Below are 24,420 nucleotides of genomic sequence, written 5' to 3' on the forward strand. Positions count from 1 at the left end.
AATTGGGGTCACCTTGGGTGGACAGGTAGTGGTGAGTTCCTGCATTGGGCAGGGGGTTGGAACAGGTGACCCTGGAGGTCCCCCCAACTCTATGATTCTATGAGATGTTGATACTACAAAGAAGAAGCAACAGATACCTAGAGGGGTCTGATCATGAACTCAATTAGAGGAACATTGGCCTAATGGGGAAAAAACCCACCAACAACTTCAACAGTCATTTAATGGACCAAATAAGTCCTTAATTACTGAGTTAATAATGGGTAGAGGCATAGCCCAGCGCCTCATCCGGCAGGAATATATCCTGTTCCAGTCCTCCCCGTTTCCTTTAATTCTGCCACCCTGGAGCCCAGGGAGAGTACCCGTACTCCCAGCTGAGCACCAGTTCAGCTTCTTCTCCCTTTCCCGTGGGCTCTGTCTCCATAAGTACCTTCTAAAGCTCCCAGGCAGGCTTCAGCCATGATGTGCTTTCCTTTCTTGACTCCTGAGTCTGTTTCTCTCTGCTTCGACTGCTGGCTCTTCCTTTGCTCGAACAAAAGGAGTCAGGGCAGCTGCACCACTGAAAAGGACACTGCCCAACTATTCCCACCCCGAAGGGCAGCCATAATTACTCTCTACTCTGCACACCATCTCTTTCGAGAAGCCCGAAGGGAGCGGCAGTAAAACACTCCCAGCAGTAATTTGGCACTGAGAGTCTAGCGCAAACTACACTGCCGTTGGAGCCCATGCAGTGAAAATCCCGACAGTCAAAGACAACAGCAGTTCAGGCGTCTGCGGGCCTTCAACAGTGCTCTCACCAACTTCTCAGGACAAAACACAAATTCCTGGGGTTCTTGGGTTCCAGAAAAAGGTGATCCTGTCCATGATAACCCTGCACGACTAGGCCAGTTCTCGGTTATAAACAAATGGAAAGGAGCCATTCTGTTCTTGATTCGGGGAACCTCCCCATGAAAGCTTACGGAGTTGGCTTGGTTTGCAGAGCGTGACAACAGAAGGCTAATTCTGTGTCATGCATTCTCGACAGCCCTTCCACCCCTCAAACTATTACATGCTTCCAAAAAAATAAATAAATAAAATCACAACAGTCCTCCCAGAAATATTCCATACAGGTGACTAGGACCTCACAGGGTCCTTAAGGATTAGAACATAAGAATAGGGATGCCCTCTAGTCAAACACCCTGCTTCCAGCAGTGGCTGGACAGATGAAGGCCCCGTTTGGCTATCTTGACCAACAGCCCATGATCTTCTCCATTAATATATCCCAGCTATTGTTTGGTCATCCCAAGTCAACTAGCCCTTGGTAGAGTGTGGCTTCCTCTTTCCTCTCTTGAATCTGCAGCTGAGCAGTTTCACTCTAGTGTTATGGGGGAAAGAGAGGCACACATCTCTCCCACCCGGTCATTAGGAAGAGCTTCGTGGTGATCAACCAACTCCAAGATGGTCCTTGAAACCTCAAACCGCTTGGAAAGCTCTCTTGGATTTAACAAGTGTTCCGTGCATGAGTCGCTTGAAGGGAAATTACAGTAAATTTACTCCTTCCAGCAACGCTTGCATGAAGACTGCTAATCTGCTCTTTCGGTGGATGGTGTTGGGAGACTGACGCACCAACCACACCTCCCAGCTTGTTGATATGGGATGGGATGCCTTTCCGCAGAACTGGGGCAATTGTGACAACCAGACAGCTCCGTTGGTAGCAGGGAGGTTTAGTGGTTGGAGCCAAGCACCCCCTGGTTCTGGGGAGATCGAGATTCAAATCCCTAATCCCTACCAAGCTCTCTAAGTCCCTTTCTCTGGACCTAACAAACCTTGTAGGGTAGTTTTGAGGGCCAGGGGAGAAGAGCCATGGACCCCCTCCCTCCGGAGCTCCGTGGAGACGGAACGAGATTCCCTCGGTATTACAGCCACACGGTAAAAAATGGTCCTCATCGGGACTAAATTAAATCCTACTGATTCAATGAGACTGCTTTTGCTTGGTGGGACTCAGGGGCTTTAAATCCTAGTTTATATACACCTTTTCTTCCTCTCTCCCTACTGCACATTCCCCCCCCCCTCCGGAAATAAAAAAAAAAAGCCTCAAATAGCTATTGCTTCTCTGAATCACGTAATTGTGGAACAAAACGGCCACGTCAGCAGAATCCCCTAATGCGTTCCCTACTCCAAGGCTCTGAGCTGCAACCGCGGAGAGCTGCTCAAAGATTTATCTCATGGGCTTTACGAGTCCTTCTCTAGTGATTAACTGCGGCAAGTGTAAAAGGATATTGAGACTCGGATGGATGCATCGAGAAGTATCAATGATTGTTACCTGCAGAGGTGTTACAAGAAATTTCATCTGTTGCAACGAAGACGAATTGATTTCTGCAAGAGAAGATAAAATTCACAATACTGCTTGCTGACTGGGAAAGGTGCTAGCTGCAGATTGACTTTACGTTGACGGAAGGGGCTGCGGGGGTGGGGTGGGGTGGGGGGTGCTTCATTTTAAGGACTGTGGCGAGAAACGGAGCAGCGACATTCTTTGTTACGCAAAAGTTTTCTAAGGGAGACATGCTGGGGTCCTTTCCATGGCAAAGTGGGTGGGTGGGGGGGAGAGGGCGCCAAAATGTGGCCTTGAGACAGGTTCTCCCACTGGAAAATTTGGGTTGCATGTCGACTAAGGTCTCATGCGAAGAACAATTCTTCAAAAAAGCTCCCTTAACAACAGCAAAAATAACGAAGCCAGTCCGACACAGCCAGATACACGGAGGTTAGTTCAAAAGACACCCTTGACTATAAAGGGCAGGGGGCATTACCTAGTAAAGGGGTTAATTTCTTTTAAAAGGCAAAGACTTAAACGTGTTGGTTTTTGATAAGAAGCAAACCTAAGGGCTTTTAGTGTTCCTGACCAGGTGCCAATATGGGGCTTGGGGGAATTCTGCAAGTTTCCAGAAGGACATTTATGGCACCGTGTCTCCTGATATGACATATGACCCTGGAGCACTTTATGAAGCTACTGAAAGATTAAAAAGCCCAAGAGCTTTGTCCTGCCCTCGAAAAGAGTGAGAAACAAAAAGACTTAAGACATTTTCATTTTGGGAGTAGGAGAAATTATATATATTTATATATATTTATATATATATATATTTATATATATATGTCCATCCATTTTGGTTTGATTGATCATGCCTCGTTTACTCATGCAATCGTTCCATTGGAAGGCTGGCAGAAGTAAAGTGCGCACCCAGCGGGCCCACACAAATGCACCATGCACAACAGCTCAGTGGAATACTGCACAAGCACCATGGAAACAAACAGAGGTGGCGCAGCAGCGGCAACAACAACAACAGCAGAGCTTGGGGGCGGGCGGGGGGCCCAGGATCAGTCCTGGGTCACCGCAGCGACAACAACCACAAGAAGGAAGCCAATCTCATGCTCTGCTAAAGCAGCTAAAACAGGGCGGAGGGGAGGGGCGAGGGACTGACCAGGAGGTTTGGGAAGTGGCGGGCACCAAGGCCCTCGGGCTTTGACAACTGGGCCAATTTGTGACCGTTCGGAGGTGGATCCAGTGTGGTTGACACTACGGGAGTGTGCTCAGACTGCGTCAACGTCACGCTGGGCCACGGATGACCACGGAACGCTTTCAGAGCGCAGTCCGCCTCCCGCAGGTCTAGCACTTGCTCGACCCCACTGCGTTGCCATTGCAATGCCAGCCTCACGTCCCTCTGTCCTGCAGCGTCCCGGTTGATGCCAGGCGACGGGATTCTGGCCTGCTCATGATTGACGGACGCCGCTTGAACAGAGTAGACCAGGCTGTCCGAACACCAGAGCCCGCACGTGCCACGGAAATGACAAGTGGCGGATCTGTTGAGTGACAACTGCCCACGTGTGAGGGCGGTGAGCGTCCTCTCACAAGGACTTTGGCTTAGTCGACTTCCAGACTGGTCAGAGACTGGGGCAGGGCAACTGGAGCAGTAGCTCCCTGTCCTTGGACCAATTTAGGGAAGACCGAAACATTTCCAGATCAACGGGGACGTCTGTGGCTGACCACTAATCCAAGCACTCCTAGCACGTCCTCGATCTGTTGCAGGCTGATGTCCATGGCCAGAACCATCCCTTGGCCAGTGGCAAAGCGTGCACCCCTTATCGCGAGCCAGGTGGCACGGACTCACAAGAACGCACCGTCGCACATGCTTAGACGTCTGTTCAGCACGCCACGGAGTGAGCGGCCAACGGCTAGTCGTCTCTCACACGGTGCAGCAAACAGCAGTCTGGAATACGGACAATGCACCCCGCCACTGGTTCCTCCCCTCCCACCCCTGGACAAACACATGGCAATGTGCGCTTGAGCATTTAACAATTGCCCCCACATGCTTCTTGGTGGCCGAGCAGAATGGAGCCACTCTGCTCCGCTCTGGAAAAATCATCAGGGAGGGGGAAAAGATGGGTATATGACAGGTGAATGTTCATCGAACATCCAGGCTCTTTTCCTCTGGAGACCCCAGTTCTGCTGGCAAACTTACTGGAATCCAGCATGTTCTAGGGCATTCCGGCAACTCTGGAGAGGTCTGTGATGCACTAGGCCTTGCTGCACATGCCCATTACACCAGCCTGGCGCAACGATGTCATCATGCCACATTGGTGCAGGAGGCTTCTTCACATGCGTGCTGAGGCATACCGCGTCACAGGAGCTGCTGAAATCATGATGAAACCACAATGAATCCCGCTCGGTCCTCGCGGCATCCTAGTGCAGCTCCACCGTCAAGTGAAGCCGCAGATTCAGTACTTACGTCGTCCGGCCGCCGCGCTGACAGCGTGGCTACCCTGTTTGCCCTCAACATGCAAAGCTTCCTGAGTCCACGCGAGACTGGGGGGTTCACGTTATCCACTTGGCCCGGTCTCCCAGGACTGGTTGTGGCCCTGCACCGTTTGACCTCAGATCTTTTGAAACCAGAGATGGTACAGGTTGAACATGGGAATTCTAGGCGTGGAACATGCATCCCACCCCTAATACCGGACTTCAACCATGGGACCTCGAGAGGGGCGCTCAAAAGCCCTGGGTTTCATCTCCAGTTAAAAAACCTTGGAGAGTTTCTGCCTAGTCAGAGCATTGGGCTACGTGTCCTGATTTGGCATAAGGAGATTTCTAAAGGCGGTGGCGGGGGCATTTCCCTCCTGCAGCCTGCAATGCTACAATACAGGATCTTTTCAGAGGCACTATGAATTAATGATGGAAGGTCACCCTTGAAGCTCACGGGTGACCTTGGGGAAGTCGCCCAGTATTGGACCAAGCTACCTCAGAGGCTTGTTGTGAACATAAAAAGGGAAACCACCAGCAATCTAACGCTACTTGTCTCCTGAAACGGAATCGAAAACCTGATCACTGGACCAGGAGGGACCAGGAGAAATCGTGGTCTCCACATCAGCCAGGTTGGCACAACCCCCAAGGCCAAGTCAGCGGAGGGGAGGTGTCATTTCCTTGGCCTTCTGATTCAATTTGGAAGGCTGCTAAAACTACCGTGCCCATCAACCCCAGCCAGGACTCATATCAGGCCAGATGAGATTGAGCCATTTCTAGCAAAGATGGGCTCGGTTAGAGCTCATCCTCAGTTAGCGAGCTGGATTTCAGCGGCCGCCTGCCGTCCTTTCTAGGAAAGTTTTCCTTCAGATGCTACCTAGAGGTCATCTCTGGTGTTTGCAGAAGATCCTGCCTGGGAATGGACGTCTTTGTGAAATCCAGGCTCACGTTGTTATGTTTTATATCTGCAGGAATTTTAAGTTCAACTTAGAAACAGAGGATGTGAAGTTCTGTTTCCTTCCAAGCCCATCTCCTCCACAGCTGTATTTATTCACTTTTATTATTTCTGTTCCTCTCTGCCACGTGTCTCTCCATGCCAACCAATGTAGGTGGCAAACACACTCACATATGAACTTCTGGCCACCATCAGTCCATAGCAAAAGCCATCAGCTAGAGCCTGCTCATGGATACATCCAAGTCATAGCTAGAGCTGTGAACAGATTCTACGTCTGGGGGCGGGGGCAGCAGTGTCACAGGGTCATATGAACGGATTTAACTCCGTAGGAAATATTGTGATGTTGGAGATCCATGACCTAAAGAAGGCCATGGGTGGATGGGGGGTGGAATTTGATTTAGATGCCATGACCCTAGGAGAAACCACGCAGGGACACAAAGAGCTGTGGTCAAACGCCTTGACTGTAGGTGTGTTTCATTGCTATTAATGTGCAGGAGTCTCTATCTGCCTTGTTTGTCTCTGTCCATCCCCTTCCTCCAACGATCTCGGGGAAGGGTGCTATTGGCCCTTCCCCTTTCCATCTTCGCTACAGCCCTGTGAGGGAGGTTACTTCGTTACCGGCCCAAAATCAATCGAAAAACGTCAGTGCTGGATGCCAGCCTCGTCCAGCTCCCCCTTGGAGGGACAGCGTGAGGGGAATGCAGACCGCTTCCCTGCCTCTGTACTTTAGCCCCGGATCAGATTGCACTCCCCCTGCAGCTGCTGTTAAATTATGCTTCAAGAGAATCCAACCTGGCCCCATGGCCCCATGTTGCTAACTGGACTTTGCTCTCTGCTGGCTGGGCCATCCAGTGATAGATCTGCATGCAGGGCCAGCCAACTGGTTGGCCTAATGAGGCTAAGAAGACCAGCGATGTGTGTTACGGGGGAAGCACACTCCGTTTATTTTGGGATCGATAACTTATTGCACAGCGCAGGATTAAAAAAAAATGTGCATGCAGATGAGGAAAACAACAAAAGAAGGGAAAGCACATGCGCTCTGCCACTGGCGAAGTGTTCCCCATGCACACCCTGGTGTCTGCTTTTGCTTTTTGATCCCTGTCTTACGTAATAGCTTATCTGGAGTCTACAGGGCGGTTGGGTGCCTATAGCTGTATGGTAGCACACGGCTGAACATTCATCACAAAACGAGTTCCGCACACAGAGACAATCGCCTGTCACAGCCACATGTCTATAGGACACAGGGACACGGCGGACAATTCCGTTGTTGGCTGCATGCCCACGATAACACATTCTAGGTGACAGCCATCCACATCCTCATGAGATACTCCCACAGAGGCACGAATGCACACTGAAACAGTCAAGGAGATGGGTCCCCGCCCCATCCTGCTGAGGGTGTGTCTGTGTGTGTGTGTCTGCAGAATTGTACGATCGAAAAACAAAAATCAGATTTACTTCTTTTGCATCTTCCATTGAGAGTCTCGGAACAAGATCTGCTTTTGCTGCCAAAGATGATTTGGCACTCTCGGTAGTAATTCTCAGTCTATGAGGATAATGCCTGATAGACTAGCAATTCTGCCGAATTAACTTATGTTTTGACGCTTGGAGGGAGGGGGGAAATGTTCAACTTCTTTACTAATGCACATGCCGACAGCATTGATGGTTGGGTTGGAAGGATTCTCTACTATCAATGACGGAAAAGAGCTTCCGAGGATGTTTTGAAATCTCTCTGTTTTGCGGTTCCAAATCTGTCGTTTTGGTTTGGGGGCGATTCAGATTGGGACGAGACTTCTTGTGCTCTTGCTTTTCACAATCATTACAAAAGGTCTAGGGAGGAAAGCTCACTTTCTGTTGTCCACCCCAGGGCTGCTAATCTCCAGGCTGAGAAAGGCTGCCACTCTGACTGTCCAAATTCCAAAAGGCATACAAGTTTCCAAAAAGGTGATAACCTGACTGCCAACGTTTGGTCATACACAAGCGAGACCAAGAAGCAAAATCCAAAACGAAATCTCTGGAGATTTACGTAAACGGTCTTCGGTTTGGGGTACATATCTAGTTTACTCTATTTAAATACAAATGCAAGCAAACTGGAGTTTGGGGGCATCCTAAATGCTACTCATTCCCCCCCCCCTCATTCCCCTCATTCTCATTCGCTATCATGACGGAAGCTCTAGATGAACACTATGTCCCTGAGAGGACTTCTTTGCAGTTGTAGTAACTAAGTCTAGTTTTGAAAAAGCCAAGAAAACATTTGGTGCCTTTAGAAGAGTGGGCGGACGAGGTCCCCGGCTGTTTTGGGGAGCGCTTGGTGACAAAACATCCACTCAGGAAAACACAAATGCAAACCATTTCCTAAATTACAGGTGGAATTAAAACCATCCCGTCCCCCCAGTGCACAGCTCCACCCTCAGCCTTGGCACAGCCCTTGACAGGGCTAGATGTCAGATTAAAGAGCCCTGCAGTCTGCTTGTCGACATGCAAGGAATGTGTTTCTCCTAAGCATGCTACATGCCGTCCCTCACCTACTTACGCCCTGAAATGAAACCCAGAAGACTCTTTACTGTGTGTTGCTTCCAATTGGATCAAAGTAACGGGGGGGGGGGGATGTTTTATAGTAATCCACACAAACAGAAAACGTGACAAAACAATCTGTTTCAAGACTTGTATAAGCCACAGGCACTGGCGGACACCACCTTACCAAAAAGAACCCGCCCACACCAGAATATAAGAAAACTAGTAGGTTGGGGAAATGGGACCACCCCAAAAACTAAGCTGACAACCACCATGTCTTTCCTGCCCCTCACTAATGATTTGGCAAGCCCGAATACAGACATACAGTCCAACATCCTGTTTCCAGCAGGAGACCTCAAGGAAGACTACAGGCAGCATGTGAAGAGAGCAGCCCTCCCCTACAGTTGATCCCAAGCACCTGGTATTCAGAGGTATACTGTTTTGGAACATGGAGGCTTCATTTCGCTATCATGACTAATAATTTTCAATTAACCGGTCCCCTGTGGTTGGTTTCTGGGCCGTGTTTGTAAGCGGCATGCGTTCTTTGAGACACAGGCTTGGAGCTGTGGTTCGGAGTTGGCTTTTCAGCCACATTGAGAACTTGGGTGAGAACACCCAAACTTAGAATTTAAGCTAAGAGCCCTCCTTGTAGTCAGTGCTGGATTACAACCATGTCTATGTTCTCCCCTCTTCCCTGCACACAGAATTCTACAATCACAGAACTGTTCTGCTTCATTCGCTAACATTCAACACGTACGTGAATGAGGGAGGAAACCCCAGGCTTTCTGCTTGGAGATTCAGGGACTGTCCGCGATGCTCCTGCACCAATATACACATTCTCCCCTGTTTACTACATTAGCACGGGGCATCAGTGAAAAGACCCACCAACTCCCAGGACACCATGTACATCTTTGAGCTAGCATATTATTTCTGTGCGCCCCCCCATGCTGTTCTGCAATCATGTTTGTATGCCAGAAGTGATCTCTCTCTCTCTGTCCCCCCCCCCACCTCCGCCCTTACTCCCATGGGAGTTGTGACAAACCGAGTGATAAAACACACCACCAGAAATTAAAGGAACAGCCAGTCAACGTGACGGAGATCTGCCTCTGGGCTCAATCAAGCAAGCCATTCGCTGAGCCAATGTGATGGATCCGTTGAAAACCGAGAGCAGCGTTACGTACATTCTAGCAACACATCCAGTGGTCATGCGATGATAAAATGACAACACACCCCACTGCCATGCCGAAACCGGTTCTGTGCCGCAGGAGAGATTCCAATTGGCCGGGCTGGCCCACACATTACCCCCAGGATGCAGAATGAGGCAGAATCTAGCCTGATTCTGTTTCTCCCCCAAGAAACCACCAGTCACCCTCCCTCCCTCCCTCCCTAGAAAAATACTTTCATGAGCTGAAAGTAGGTGGCAAAATCCTCTTCCTTGAATGGGAACCGGAAGGAGAGGAAGACATCCTCTCATTGCACCCCTAATTGCGGGGGGGGGGGGGGGAGGGAAAGGTTGGGGGCAGCGGGAATTTGACCCCATGTCTTTCCTCACCAAAACGCTGTGCTCATAATCTTTACTGCTGTGCAAGCAGATAACATCATCTAAAAATCACAGTCAACAGCTTCCATTTACAAGTTGTGACCTATGTGACTCCTCTACACATAAAATCCACGTGGTCTACTTTTTTTTTTTTGGACCACTGAGGTCATAGTGGAGTTTCATAAAAGAGCTCAAAGGCAATTTTTTTCTTTAATGGACTACCTGTCAGCCATATTGTTTTCTCCATGTTTTTGGGGTTGTTTTGGTGGAAGGTTTCATGTTCCTTCACTAAAGAACTGATTAATTTTAGGACACAGTACAGCTCTGAGTGCCATCTTAATTTCGTCACTATCTTAGCCATGCAAATGTTATCTCTGGCCACATTTTACAAGTGTGATAAATGACACCACTTGCGGTCTTCGCGTTCTACAGGAACGATGGCTATTCTGCGCTTTCTTAAGCTTGGACCTCATATATTCAGATCTAAAAAAGCTTTGCAGAAGTTGCCAAAGTTCCTGTCATACCAGAGGATATTTGGGAAGTCTCCTTAGCTCCTGCAGTGTGGCTTTATACTTCATAAAGGCAGCAGAAAGGCTGTGTACGCTTTTTGACAGTGTGGCACACAAGTGGAATTTGGATTTCCCCAATTGTTGTAGAGACAATTACGAAATGTAGTACGTCAACAATTACAGAGTGTAGTACTTGCTGTGAAATTTATGGGCAGGCAAGTAATTCAAATTGGTTCTTGAGGACGCAAAGGGAAGGGTGACGTGGGGAGGGGGGAAAGCACCATAGCTTTGAACTATGCCTCCACGTGAAGGCTGAATCAGCAATTAACTCGAGCGTCTGCCATCTTGGAATTCAGGAAGAGCCAAACGACCCCCTAGCCACAGGGAGCAAAGAAACTAATCTACTCAGAGACAAAAACTCAATTTTTTTTTGGAAAAGCAAAATAATTTAAAAGTTAATAAATGGAATCAACCAGTTTGTGACTAAAACATAATCTGAAAAAGCAGCGTTTGCATAAAGTTTCATATACGCAATGTAGTATTGGCCTGTGCTGCTTATGAATAGTAGCGTCCTAATTTCCCCTCGAAAGAAAGCTAATTAAAATTTTATATAGTTGCAGCTCTCCCTCCCTTGTATTCAGCGAGGGGAGAATGCATTCTGAAAAACCACAAAGCTAAATAACACAAAAACTAAATCCCCTTAAAAATACTGATGATTATGGAAAAGATTTGGTGTTCCTAGCAATTCTAATTATATATACAGAGGGTCTTTGGAAGTTCAGTATCACTCGAGACATTTTATCATAAACAGGAACTGAGGAAGGGGGTGTAAATATTACATTGCTATGTCCGATCCAAGTGGGACAGCAAACAAAATTTTGTTGCAGTTTCATCCAGACCCCCAGAACTCAGGCGGCCAGTATGGGAAGCAAATGAAGAGAAGGCCCACTGGCCAATGCAGAAGTGGAGAGGGGGAGAGTGACACCAGATTGGCCGGTGTCCCTGTTCTAAGAGCTCTAAGGTGCTTAGCTTTACCCTGGCAGCGAAAGCTGGCAGCTACGGAACTGAGTATAGCTCTGAGACAGACACCTTCTCAGGTTTCCATCAGGCCAAAGATGGCACCCAGAGCTGGAGCTGCCCATGCAATGCCACAAAATTGCCAAATTGGAAGTCCAGTTGTACCGGCAAAATATCTGAGGGAAGCCAAAATTCTGAGGGAAGCCAAAAGTAGTTTTGACCACAGAACCGGGGTGGGGGGTGGGGTGGGGTGGGGTGGGTCTCAACGGGCACCAATTCAAACCAAAGCTAGAAGTCACTAATGCACAGGAGGAAAGCAAGAGTGTTTTGATAAGACCAGAGAAATGTCACCAGGAAGTGCCTTACCAAAACGTTTGGTTAGAATTGCCACGGACATGCAAAAGGGGTGCTCCCCGTCCCAGCAATGGTGTTGGGCACGATTCGCCAACTGGACAGATGCTTGCGTGTCTCCAAGATCATCATGGCCCAAGTACAGTGGGATAGTCAGACACCCAATAGGTGGCCCCCGGGAACCCATGCATTGGTGTAACTCATGGAACTCCAACATCAGGGGTCACATGACCTTTATTCTCCTCGGTGCAGGGAGACTCAATTGGTGGGAGTGTGAGGGGTAACCTGCCCGTGTTTGAGAGGGTAATCTATTCTGTGCAAGACCGGAGCGGAATTTCTGAGCACAAATCAAGGCCAGGAACGGAGGGAAAGGAACCTGAGAGCCTGTGCCCAACTGAAAGCAGAAGGAAGGCTACTGCTTCATTCTTAGCAGGACTGCAGGGCGGATGGGAGGAAGTCCGGAGTTCCAAGGCAATCTTTCTTTGAGCAGTGAAACGTTGCTTCTTATCAGGCCCCCTGTCCTATTTCTGGCTCCCCAAATGCTTAAAACAACACTTTGAGATGAGCTACTGAAGGTGTCCTTCAAACGAGAGTGAAGGGCGATGAAAAGGCCCTTCATTTCATCGGTTGCATGACTTTTTTCTTTGCACTGACATGTTCTGAATGGGCACTGGGGAAGGCCCTTGGGCCTAGCTCTCTTCCGTGACCCTTTCCGGGTTGATTCACCAGCAAGAGGCACACTGCCCCTCTCCATGTGCCACAGGTCTGTGGATATCAGTATTTGTTACCCAACCACTGCGGTGGTCATCTTACATCCCCAGCAACTATGGGCAAACTAAATCGCTGTCCTATGAGGCTGGTGTCGTCTCTGGCCAGCTGTCTCCCCAGACATGCTCCAACCAAAAGCTCAATGACCTGCTTTGTCCTCTAGAAATATCTAGCAACTTGTTCTCTTCCATGCCCTTCCGCTCCCACTTAACAGAGCCTGTCCTTTCCCTGAGAGCAGCTTGTCTATCAACGGTCTAAGGAAGGGCAGACGCCCTCTTGGACACTCACCCGGTTGCCTAGTGGTACACTGCACACCTGGTGTGGTGGCATCTCGCCAGGGGAAGGGCGAGTTCTAAAGGAGGTCTGTGGGAAGTGCCTCACCCTTGGCCGAGAACACGTTCAGGCTCCAAAAGAAGACCATATTGTAAAATCACTCTAAACAAGCGCAGATGTTCTGGAGCCCTGAAACGCATCTTGGAAGCCAAAGGCCCAGACCCTTGGAAGGGATGAAAGTCGAGGTCAAGGGACTGTCTTTTCCTCGTGTCAACTTTGAATAGCTATGGGACGCTTTTGCTTCCAAACCATTTTGATTTCTCGTTTTGTTGGCTTGTTTGAGCTCTGCAAGCCGACCGGGAAAGGACTTGAGTTCCTGCATGCTAACGGCACACCTTTTGTGGGAATGACATGAGGATTCCCGAGGAGCGCTCCGGACAATATTTTAACCTTAAGTGAAGGAAATGAAAACCCGGCGGCAGAACTGGCGTGATAAGACCCATCTGGAAGTCAGAAACAAACCAAAACAAACCAAAACAAGGGGGTTAGCTTTCTTACCTGTCAGACAAGACATGCCTCAGCCAGTTCATGCAAATTGAGTCTATTCGTCAAACACGTGTGTGTGTGTGTGTGTGTGTGTGTGTTTCTTCATTACCAGAATAATAAGCACATTTGGGAACACAATCAGGCATGCAGAGCAATTGAGCATTTGTACAGTTGTTCACTGCAGATATATTGGCAATTTGTGGTTTTCTCTCGGATACTGAATCCATGAACAGCACTTCAAAAAAATCTATTTGCTCCACCTTCACACGTTCTTGTTGTGTGTGTGTGTGTGTGTGTGTGTGAAACAATTTCTATAGAGCGTCCCAATTAGCCACTGGACTTGCCCCATGAAACCTGGAGTTGCCCCACTACGGACAGAACCACGAACTAAGGCTGGACCTGTGGTAAAGATACAGGAAATTCTAACCCCTTTTCAAATTAATCTTCAATTCTGTGTCTTTCATCTACCTTATTTTTTTTTGGGGGGGGGGCTATAATGTGCTTTCATCTTTCTATCTGCATTCCAAGTGATAAAATCTTTAAAAAGGAAAATGTATGCCAGATTTTTTTTAAAAAAATCCTTTTTCATCTTTAAGGTGATGTAAGACTCCTATTTACTAGAGAAACAAATCGCTCCGGAAAGAAACAATTCCAGCTGTTTTCTCTAATGGAGGCTGCTGTTTTGACCAAGTGAACGGTGGGTAAACCCTCCTTAAATGCAAGCTTACTGTTTTTCTAAACAGTATTTCCCACCTCCAAATGTAATTTTAATACAGATAATCTGATTCTGAATAAAAATAAGGCGGGAAATACCATTATACTTTCAAAGAGCAAGTTAAGACTGGCCAGTGTGATGGGTCTCAGATTTATTTCAATGATCCTGAATACTATTTCCCCGCAGTTAAGCAGACCTGGATTCCATCGGTTCCATATGAACTCAGACAATACACCATAGAATCCCTGGTGGATCTTACTAAAAAAAACAACAACCCTTAATATCAGTGGGACCTGTAGGGCCGGCTTTCGCTAATCCTGCACAGAACGGTAACTTTACTCATTTTCAGCCATGTCTGGGTTATGCTTCTTTATTTTATCATCTTCGTGATATTATGTATTAACAAGTTTAAAAGAGTAATCTCACTTGCACGTTGATGTTTCTACCCTCCCTGAGTTCCCGCGTGGAACAAAAATAAATAAATAAAAACGAGGACTCAATTAAGCCGATAAATGAATACGAATTGGGGTCATTTTGACAATCAGGGTTTTAAACTAGAATTACGTTTTATTGGATTAAAGCTGATTTTGATGGGCCGTTTTTGAATGTACCTTTTATGTGCACAATCATCTCCCTTCGAGCTTTGGATTAAGTCAGGTTTAAAAAAATATGAATTGCTTAAAAAAAAAACCCACGTCAAAACTAAGAAATTAATAAGAAAGCGAAATTCAAAGTGGGAGGATTTTCTGGGATGGGAACAACGAGATCTGGAAAAGGAAGCAAAATGCAGCCATCCTGCCCAAAGCACATGCAGCCACATCTGAGCACTCAAGGGTACTCCGGGCCGACGGCTGCAAAATATCCTTTGCTACGGGCAAGGGTTCTACCCCTTGAAGCAAACCAGTCAGCGCACATAATAAAAGCTGTGTGTCTGATCATAGGCAGTAGACATGGCTAATGTGCCCTTCTGTTGCTGCTTCCTGTGGCAGTAGGGATGTTTTCAAATTTCTCATTCAAATCTCTTTGCCCGCGTGCCAATGGAACCCACGATCCGTTGATTCCCATGCTATTTTCCATTCCCTCACACCAGACTTCCTCCATAGGCTGTGGCTCATTTTATTTGCGCATCCCTTAATCAGCTGGATCTTTTAAACTGGGAAGGGGAAGGCTAAGAAACGTTTCTTAGTGCGCCATATTTGTCTTCCGCCCCTGTTCAAGCCAAGCTCTTGAAACAGCTGTGGTGAGACACATGATGGGCCCCTTGCAGATGGTTTCGAATGGGAGATAGAACCCTGGACACAAAATCTGATCCGTGGCCCTGGTGCATGTGGAGCTAGGATTGGCCTGCTTGGTTGTCTTATCTACTCTCTCTTGGTGCTCTGCACAAAGTTCTATATAGCTGTCACCTTTTTATCATCCCCTTCCCTCAAGCAGCTCAGGGGAATATACATGCTGTCCCTTCCTGCATTTGATCTTTTTAGCAGCCCTGTAAGCAGAGTCTATAAGTATACTGTTTGCCTGAGGTAGTGAGCTTTATGGGAAACTGAGGCTCAGGGCTCTCCAGCTATCAGGGACTGCAAGCACCCCACCACATTGAAGCTTCCAGAAATGTATTTCATGTGGTTGAAGACTGAAACACATGACAACAATTGTCCAGCTCTACGTGTCCGGGATGCAGGTGAGGATTCTCCTACTTGAATACTATCCCATCTGATTTTCTCAGTGTATAAACGTTGCATCCTAGAAAGGAGGACTCTGCCTAGACTTCCCTCTGGCCTGGTATTGTTCTCCAAGTGCATGGGGGACATAGAATTCCACATACACATGCACTGTGTGGAAAAGATTCCTTCCAATGATTCCACAGAATACATACGTGGGCTTTGAGAATTTTTGAGAATGTCAACCAAGCGGGTGAAAGTTCTCAGGATAGAGAGGTTTGTCCTTCTCCTTTTCGCGGATTCTCTGCTGTGTCATTCTCAACCAGCTACGTTTTATTTGGCTCTGCCCATCTTCTATATATGTGGACTCCAGCAAGGGTTTGGCATGGGCTGAGAACCATAATCTAAGCTTAGCTGAAGGGGTCCCACAGAACCTGGGAGTTCTGGAGGACACCCAACCTCGCTTCATGGACATGACTGACTACATGATTGTGTGCCTCCTGTAAGGTGAGCAATAGTTTCTCTACGGATGGCTCTTCATGGATTATCGCCAGACAGCCTCAGAGACCAGAGCTGTGTTGGGTGCAGGACCAAAAGACATGAAAACCAAGGTGATCCCAAGACCTCTAGGTACCACCATCAAGTGAAGTAGAAAGACAATCCATCACTTGCGTCTTACCTGTCACTGTAGGCAGCTGCGGTGGCTGTGGTGGGCTGGGCATACCGGTAGGCAGCATAACCACCCTGAAAAGAAGGAAATCCTAAATCAGATGGCTAGAAGTCAGGGAGAAGGACCAAGAGAAGACACTCCGGAGGATCCATGACAATTCGCTGCTTTACGGTTTCTGCTACGGAGGTTCTCCAATGTCGTTGCAGTGCCACAAGAGTTCAGCTTGGTCCATTAAAGACAGGAGCCCACCAGAAGGTTCCCTGGCCCAGTCCACCCCTATACATCTACCAGGGGTTTGTCCATTTTCTGATGGAGCAGAGAGGCAAAAACTCAAAGGTTCCCATAGCTGTGGCCCATGACACTCGTGAAAGTTTAACGTTAGTCAAGTATGGAAACCACCAGATGCGGCACTTACCACTAGTGGATTTTTGAAACATCTGTGTGTGAGAGAGGCCAAATAATAGCTATCAAGCCATGCATAGCAAAAATGGAAACCCTGCGAACTGCTATGGAATACCTGTGGCTACCCAACAGGAGGGGTGGTTCACAGCCCCACACACACAGCTTGCGAGCTCCCCAAGATGTGAGTAGCGGGCTGGGTCTGGAAGCAGAGGCTGAGATGGACTTTGGTCAGACGTGCCAAGTGGCCTTGAGGTTAATGTAACAGTGTCTCCTTCCATTCGAGGAGGAAGTATAAACGCACCAACTGTAAACAAATACCTGATCCTTGCACATACGAATGTCAGCCACTGCCATGACTCTGTGGCGGGCAGCCCAAGGCCATGAAGTGGGGTGGCCATTTGACCAGAGAAGGAAGAGAAGGGAGGAGATGCCTGGGATGACTTCTGTTTTCCATCACTGCTGATGTTCCCTGGACACGTCTATTCTCACCAATGGGATCGGGGGGTTGCTGCCTCTCCCATGACAGTCATTGAACCCAGCTAGAGTGACCAGCCCCAAGCTCTGCCTTGACGGACTGACTCTCTCTGCCAACTTTGGCTACTTAGCTCTTGGGCCTTGTTGCCCTATAGACTCCCCTTGCTTGCACAAGAGTTGCCTCAAGGCCAAGATTTGTTGCTGAATACTGCATCCACCATCTGAGAATCTCTCCCCACGATGACAGTGGGGAAAAGTCCCCCAGTAGCATCTTTGGGAGATACGGAGGGCCTCTTGGGGCTCTTGCCCAGGGCCAAGCAATCTGTGGAGATTGCCATCCCACTGCCTTCCAGCCAGGTGCCTTTACTTCACACAGGCCACACGTCCAGCCTGCCACAAAAGGGCATGAGGCACTTGCCGTCAAGCCTACAAGCACCAAAGTCAGTGGGGAAACCTGCATTCTGACATCCTATCAAGCTAGAGTTGAACCAAGCCGAAGGTCAGTGTGATGTCTGAATGCAGCGAAGGAGGCCTGACTTGAGCGATTCAGACCCCTTTCTGCCTCATGCCGATTGTGTTTATTGTGTCTAAGGTTGGCGTATGTGGCTCTCTCTTCATTTGCTGATCACGGCCCACCTGTGGGGCTGGGGTGAGAGAAAAGCCAACTTGAGCGCCTTGAAGGCTGGTCCAGACCACAATCGTAGTCCTTTTTATCTCCTGGGTTTTTTATCGGCACAGGACAATATGCAGATCTTTCCCGAGCGAGCTTCGTAGCAACGGATCATTTGAACTCAGGCCCTCCCACTCTCACCAATGCTCAGTTCACCACACAGCCTCATTTCTCTTTCTAGCCTCAGCCTCTAAACATCCTGAAAACAAGCGCTCGCTGCCCTAACTGGGTTACGGGGCCTCTCTGAGACAAAGGATTCCTTTCCCCGCAGACTTAACATTTACTTGCAGGCGACAGGGAGCAAAACTCTTCAATTAAGCAAGCCAAGGAAGAAACATGCACACACATCTCTGGGAAAGCAATGGTGTGCACCGATGCATTGATGATCCAACTGGGGGCACAGCCCTACTTCCTGCGCACTAGACCAGGGCCTCCCACCAGCCCCTCTCCAAAGACCTTGCTGCGCGCCAATTAACTGCGAGAACCCAGACTCTGGAGACAAGGCCAGCCGCGATTTCATTCCCCTTTCAATCTCTTCACCCTCTTCTCCTAGGGAACTCGACGGTGTCCTCACAGCTTAAAAGAGAACGCGAGCGAAAGGGGTGGAAAAGGGAAGGAGTGACGGTCGCTTGGATGACCTGATTTGGAGAGTGTTGAGGTCTCTGCAGAACTCAGTTGCCGTTTCTCTGGGGCCAGTGCTGTCCAGCGCAGCCCTTTTCAACCTTTTGGCTGTGAAGGAGGCCCCAAAATAATTGTTCAGAGTTCGAGGAGCCCCGGAAGTGATGTCAGGGGGCCACACCCCCTTGCCACGCCCCATGGGGAAATTGAGCACATGGACACCTCCACCAGTGGCGGGTTTTTTCCAAGGAGAAATGGTGGGAATGTGCTTGTTGAAGGGAGCACATTTCCCCTACTCCCGTCAGCACCAAACCCATCACTATAGCTCTCTATAGCACTAAAGGAAGAACAAGTCTTCAAGGAAGTTTACCTCTCTGTCCAGTTTTGTTCACGCAGCTAACCCTAACCCTAAGCCTAACGCAGCTTCCTTGAGTGTTGCGGGGTGGTGGAGGAAGGGCCAAGCGACCTGGAAACCTGGGCAGGGGGCAGAGAGTTGCAAAGGGCCTCCCAGGCTTAAGGAGGTCACTGCTTTTATTCAGGGCTGCCTGGGACCAAGAAGTGTGCCGGACTCAACCAGCCTTCAATCAGATCCCGCCCCACTGTTCTGCCAGACCAGCTCAGTTCTCAGAGAACGCCGCCGTCGGGTGCCTTTCCTAACCGGCCCCAACCACTGCTGTCAGATTTCTCTTTTGCTCTTTGTGTTTTTCTGAATCTGTTCTCTTTAGTTCTCTCTCTCTCCCCCCCCCCCAGTGTTGTGTTTAAGTCCACAGATGACCATATAGACACACGCTCATTTCTCCGAGATGCTTTGTTTTTGCCAGCCGTGCTTCTTGCCCGCGCATTTCTCCTGTCAGCATCTTCTACAATTCTCCCCCCCCTCCCCGGCCGCCCCTCCGCAGAGCTTCAGTTCTCTCCATTTAAAATGGCTAACTGAGCCAAAGCCGGGTGGTAATCGATCGGGGGCCGGTCAATATCCCTGGGCTCTGTAGGGAACTAATAAATTCTGAATCACATTTTCTCCCTCCCTCCCTCTCCCTCTCCCCCCACATCTCGGTTTGATTCTCCTTGGCAAACAACAGAAAGAGCCACGGAGAGGAAATTGAGCTGTGTGGGAGCCTGGCGGAGGCAGGAGCCCCCGATGCACCGAGGAAAGAGCGGAGCCTAGAAGAAAGGTTTTCGGTCAGATCTTCCCCGGGAGTGGGGCAGAGAAAGGCAGCCGTGACCTTGAGGCAAGCCAGACTCTCGTGTTGCAACTCGAAGCCGAAGGAGGGTTCATCTCAGCCATACTTTGCCCCAGCAATATCTGCTTGGGAAGTTTCCGACTGTCAAGGACCCTGAAAACGCCGTTAGTCAACGGGTAAGAAATAGCTCTTACCAATAATACCCCCTCCCCCCCCACAAAAAAAACCTCATTTCATAATGGATACTGCTTGGGTAAGAGGACAGAAGGACTCTCGGCCTGAACCACCAAGGATAGGGGGGTGGTGAGGTCCCCCTCCCTGGCACTCTCCAAGCAGTGGCTGGATGAACATGCCTCTGGGGGTGCTTCAGGGTGACCCTGTGTGGAGCAGGGAATCTGACAAGGTGGCCTCTATGGCCCTGGGCAGCTATGTGATTCCGAGGCTCTTCTTTTGACTTCCACTTTCAGAGAATGTCCCCTCCAGGTGGAGCCCTTCCTGATGGCAAACATTTTGGCTTCAACCTTCACTGCAGACGACGTTCGGGGACAATATTGGAATGTGCAGAAGATGCTTTATCTGTCTTTTTAAGGATCCACATCCCAACTGGCTATCCTGCTAATGCAAGGATTCCCAATCGGGGTTCCAGGCATAGCTCTCCAGGGGTGATGCGGCCTGTCCCAGAAGTTCAGATGTCCAGTGACATCACTAGATGTCACTGGAAACCACTTCCCCTGTTGCTCTACAGGCCTATTCCGCACACATTGGATAATGCACTTTCAATGTGCTTTCACTTCCTGTGCGGAAGAGGAAAATCTGCTTTTAAAGTGCATTGAAAGAGCATTATCCAACATGTGCAGAATTGGCCCTAGTCTCTTTCTCCACAAGGGAAATGGCAAACGATGGCTTTCTTCCACGTCCACTTCTCTAAAAGGGGCATACCATTGCTTCCGGGGTTCCTTGAGGCCTGGAGAAATATTTCAGGGGTTCCTCCACGGTCAAAAGGTTGAAAAAGGCTGCAGTGATGTAAACATCCCCCTGTGGGATGCTCTTGTCCAGGGAGGACAATCCAGGAGGTGACCAAAGATGACAGTAATATCATATCCAGGGACTCTTACACTATCATGCCGATCGACTTCCTGCCCTAAATCTTTGACTTTTGCTTTAAACCCCCGTTTTCAGCGGCGTTTCTGAACTTCGGGAGCTACTGACGGCCCCGTCCTTTTCACAGGGGAAAAAATTATATGTCTCTTTTTTTTAACCTCTAGAAGTTGAGACTCTTTCTCTGTCATCAGAGAATGTAAATGATTTTATCTAAATGTCTTGATAGGATCATTGGTAATAAATAAAAATTATGCATCTCCCCCCCCCCTTCCAAAGTACTACTTAATGAATTTTTAATGTTCGTACCAATTTAACGTAATCAATCTCTCGGTATCTCGACGCTGCTGATGGAACGGCAACGCAATTAGGGTACCGACTGGTGGATAACAGAAATCTGTTTAATTACCTCTATTTTTAGGATTGGCATGGCTTTTAAGAATCCAATACCAATTGGAAGACTCCAAAAGAGCTTTGAGGGGGAGGGCTTTTTGATATCATGGCAGTAATTCCAGATAGGAGGGCATTTATGTACCCCTTAATTCCTTGGGTCCAATATTAATTTGGTTCAATAAAAAGCACTGCTAAGAACCAGACTGGATCATGACTGCTGTTTTTCAGATGTCCCCTCCTTCAGATGTCCCCTCTTTGCCTGCTGACTCCAAGACTGCCCTGGATACTTTCCAGGCAGCATAGAGGACCCCAGGCATCATCCCAGGGTGTGAAGTCAGGTTTTGGAATTTTGCATGAACCACAGTGGTACTCTGAACGTATCCAGGGCTTGCTATTGGAGAAGCAATGCAGGGGATTATCCTGGAAAGTTTCCCGGAAACCCCATGGTGCCTTAGAACAGGAGCTGAAAAACACAGATAAAAACTAGCCTGGTCCCGGTGTTCCTCCAAACCTAACCTTTTCACATGAACATCAGATGAATCTGCTGAATCTGGCCAATGGTCCATCTATACCAGCATCCTGCTTCCTACAGTGGACACCCCGGTCCCCAAGAGGGCCCACATGCAGAGGTACAAAACCTAAAGTCTTGCCCCACTGCCACTGGTATTCATAGGTTGTCTCTGAACATGGAGGTTCCACTTAGCCCTGCAGGCAGCAGACAGGCCTTACCCCTCCATTACCAAAGAGCCAACAATGGATCTATGCCCCATGAACAGCTGGTTGCTCCCAAAGAAGGGCGAGCAAGCCAAAGGAACTGGGCGTGTACAGAAAGGATCCACATTCACTCATAACTGGGAAACTTATCAATAAGGTTGTTGGGTCAAATTGCTTCAACACTCCATCTTAACGTGAAAGTGAAAAAGCCTTTCCTCGGAGGCAACCTACAGTCCCTTCCCCAGGTTCCCTGACAGGGCCTCACTCGGTAATCCTTGCTGAAAAGAGCTTCTTTTTCGGCCAGGAAACCTCGAGCTGATCATCTACCATCCCTCAGTCTGATGTGTGTACCAAGCCGTGTTGAAACCTGTGGTTGTGTGCAAGAGAAGGCAGCCTGCCTGAGAAATGGCTGCTGAAAATTCCATTGGCTGATGAGTGAGAGGACCAAGGGCACTTGGGTTCCCAAATTACGGAGGCAGACCGCGGACGCCCACGTCATTCAGCAGCAGCTGCAAGCGGGTCGGACCTCAGGATTGGGGAGAGGAGACAAGACATGCAGGAGGCAAGGCCTGTGCATGTTTCCTCAACCCCTAGTGGACCCCCAACGGCACACAGCAAGGGAATGAGGCAAAGGCCAGGCGGCCCTGTGAGCTTTTCTGGGCAATCTAAGGGATCAAACAGATGAGATGCAGATCGGAGGCTGGCAGAATGCAAATCACAGGCGTGTGCCACCTCAGCTTGCCTCGAGGACGTGCAGAAAAGTGAAAGGGGAGCCAACTCAGCCAACTCCACTCGGAGTCCCCGCTCTGCTAATGAGCCTTTGAATATATTTACAAAACATACCCCAAACAGGGGGGATGGTTTCGAACAGCAACACGGAGTGGAGATTAAAACGCGCACAGCCCCAAGGAAAACTGAGGCTGCGGAAGCCTGCCATCGGCAGCATACAGCAGGCCCCAGGCCCCCAATTCTCTTCCCTGTTTGAGCCTAGAGACGCTGAAATTTAGCAAGAGGAACTCCTTTTACAGGTGCAGCCCTCAAAGACAGAGGATCTTGCTTAATTTCCACCCAGCAGGCTCCTCTCGGCTGGCACAAGCGTCGGCTCGAGAACAAGGTGGCCGCTTCAACGGGAAGCACATCCTCCGTGCCGCCCGAGAGGCCACTGGTGAGCGAACCCAGCCGGATGAAGACAGATGCAATGGATGCAGCGCGGTTCCAAAGGGCAACCGTCCGCATTGGGGTTGCTTCCATGTGCGGGTTTGCTTTGGATGTCCCAGGGATGGCCGCGTGGACGGACAAAGTCAAGCGGATGCCGCAAACGCAGGGAAACAAGGAAGTAAACCAATGGAGCTTGCAATGTGCCATGGACAGCATGCACATCGATGAATACTTACATAAATGTCTGCACCATAAAATCCATCCTGGTAAACAACACTGCAAGGATGCACACACAAAGAGAAACATTCGTATTAGTGCATTTCCACATGCAAACGCCACCAACCCCAGAACTCTCGAGGTTAGTCTCATCACAAGAACAAAACAAGGAGGAAACCAACTGAAATATATAGAGATATATGCTTGTATATATTTGGGGTAGGGCACTGTTCACATCGGGGAAGAAGGGTGGGTGACCACAATGGTTCTTCCCTTTGATAAGGAAAGCTGGGGGTTTTGCCTGCTGACCCCTGACCCCGAATCTCTTTGTGCGATCCAAATCAGTTTGGGAACAGACCACAACTTTGACTTGCAACATCATTCAGGCAGCGCATTGCTCTGATTTTTTAGACAGGGTGGTTATTTGCAGGGTTGTATGAATATCTCTGTATGATGCAGATGCAGTCTGTCATGTGAAGCCAGGGCAAGGACTGCTGTTAAGCCATTCAGATCCTAGAGTTGGAAGTCCAGCCCCATGTTCGATATGGATAATGCAAAGCTAGATCCTCCTCAGTGGATGGCTATCCTGAATCTGCTCAAACAACCCTTCCTATAGCTATGAAACTGGTTCAACTGTCAAACTGCCTTGACCACTGGAAGTTCATTGTCTAGTGAAATCTACTCTCCTGTAACCGCCGTCAGGAGCTTGGTTGTGATTCTGGGTGCCTCCCTCTCAATGGAGGCCCAGATCATGAACGTTGCCCACCTGGCATTTTTCTATATGTGCCAGGACAGCAACTGGTTCCCCATCTCTTGGCAGCTATCCCCATCTCTTGACTTCTGCAGCTCGCTCTGTGCAGGGCTTCCCTTGAGACTGTTCTGGAAACTCCAACTGGAGAAGTTCTTCCGCAAACTAATAAGTGCGAACGGGTTCCCAGACAGTAGGGAAGATTGGCCCTGTCATTGCGATGGCCCCATCCCTTGGTGGTGTGACATGGCGAATGTTAGTACCTAAGATGGTGTGTGAAAACAAAGGCTGCCATTTCTTTTCATATGCTCTAGAAATTATTTTGCAGAGTTCTCTTAGAACTATAAAGCAACATGGAGCCTCCTGCTCCATATGTTGAGTTGCAGTAAACTGGGCTTTAGAAAAACAAGGTGTGAGCAGAACAAAACAGGCCAGTTAGTCTGTCCCTCTTGTGCTTGGCCATCCCTTCC

At 48.9% G+C, this 24,420-nt stretch overlaps 1 protein-coding gene across 24 annotated transcripts in view; it reads right to left on the minus strand.

Moving 5' to 3' along the window:
* The window catches only part of RBFOX1 (RNA binding fox-1 homolog 1), an 832,795-nt gene that overhangs the window by 12,329 nt on the left and 796,046 nt on the right, over positions 1 to 24,420 (minus strand). For 11 of the 24 annotated variants that reach the window (XM_077316478.1, XM_077316476.1, XM_077316480.1 and 8 more), the window contains 4 exons: positions 23,223 to 23,262; positions 16,288 to 16,352; positions 4,491 to 4,661; positions 2,300 to 2,352 (listed from right to left, as the gene is read on the minus strand). In XM_077316478.1, the coding sequence (XP_077172593.1) occupies positions 2,300 to 2,352; positions 4,491 to 4,661; positions 16,288 to 16,352; positions 23,223 to 23,262 (329 nt within the window). Of the gene's footprint in view, positions 1 to 2,299; positions 2,353 to 4,490; positions 4,662 to 16,287; positions 16,353 to 23,222; positions 23,263 to 24,420 lie in introns of those variants that run through there. The other 13 variants (XM_077316489.1, XM_077316487.1, XM_077316485.1 and 10 more) reach the window with 7 other exon arrangements.

The sequence above is a fragment of the Paroedura picta genome, chromosome 17, assembly GCF_049243985.1.
Source record: "Paroedura picta isolate Pp20150507F chromosome 17, Ppicta_v3.0, whole genome shotgun sequence".
Taxonomy (NCBI): domain Eukaryota; kingdom Metazoa; phylum Chordata; class Lepidosauria; order Squamata; family Gekkonidae; genus Paroedura; species Paroedura picta.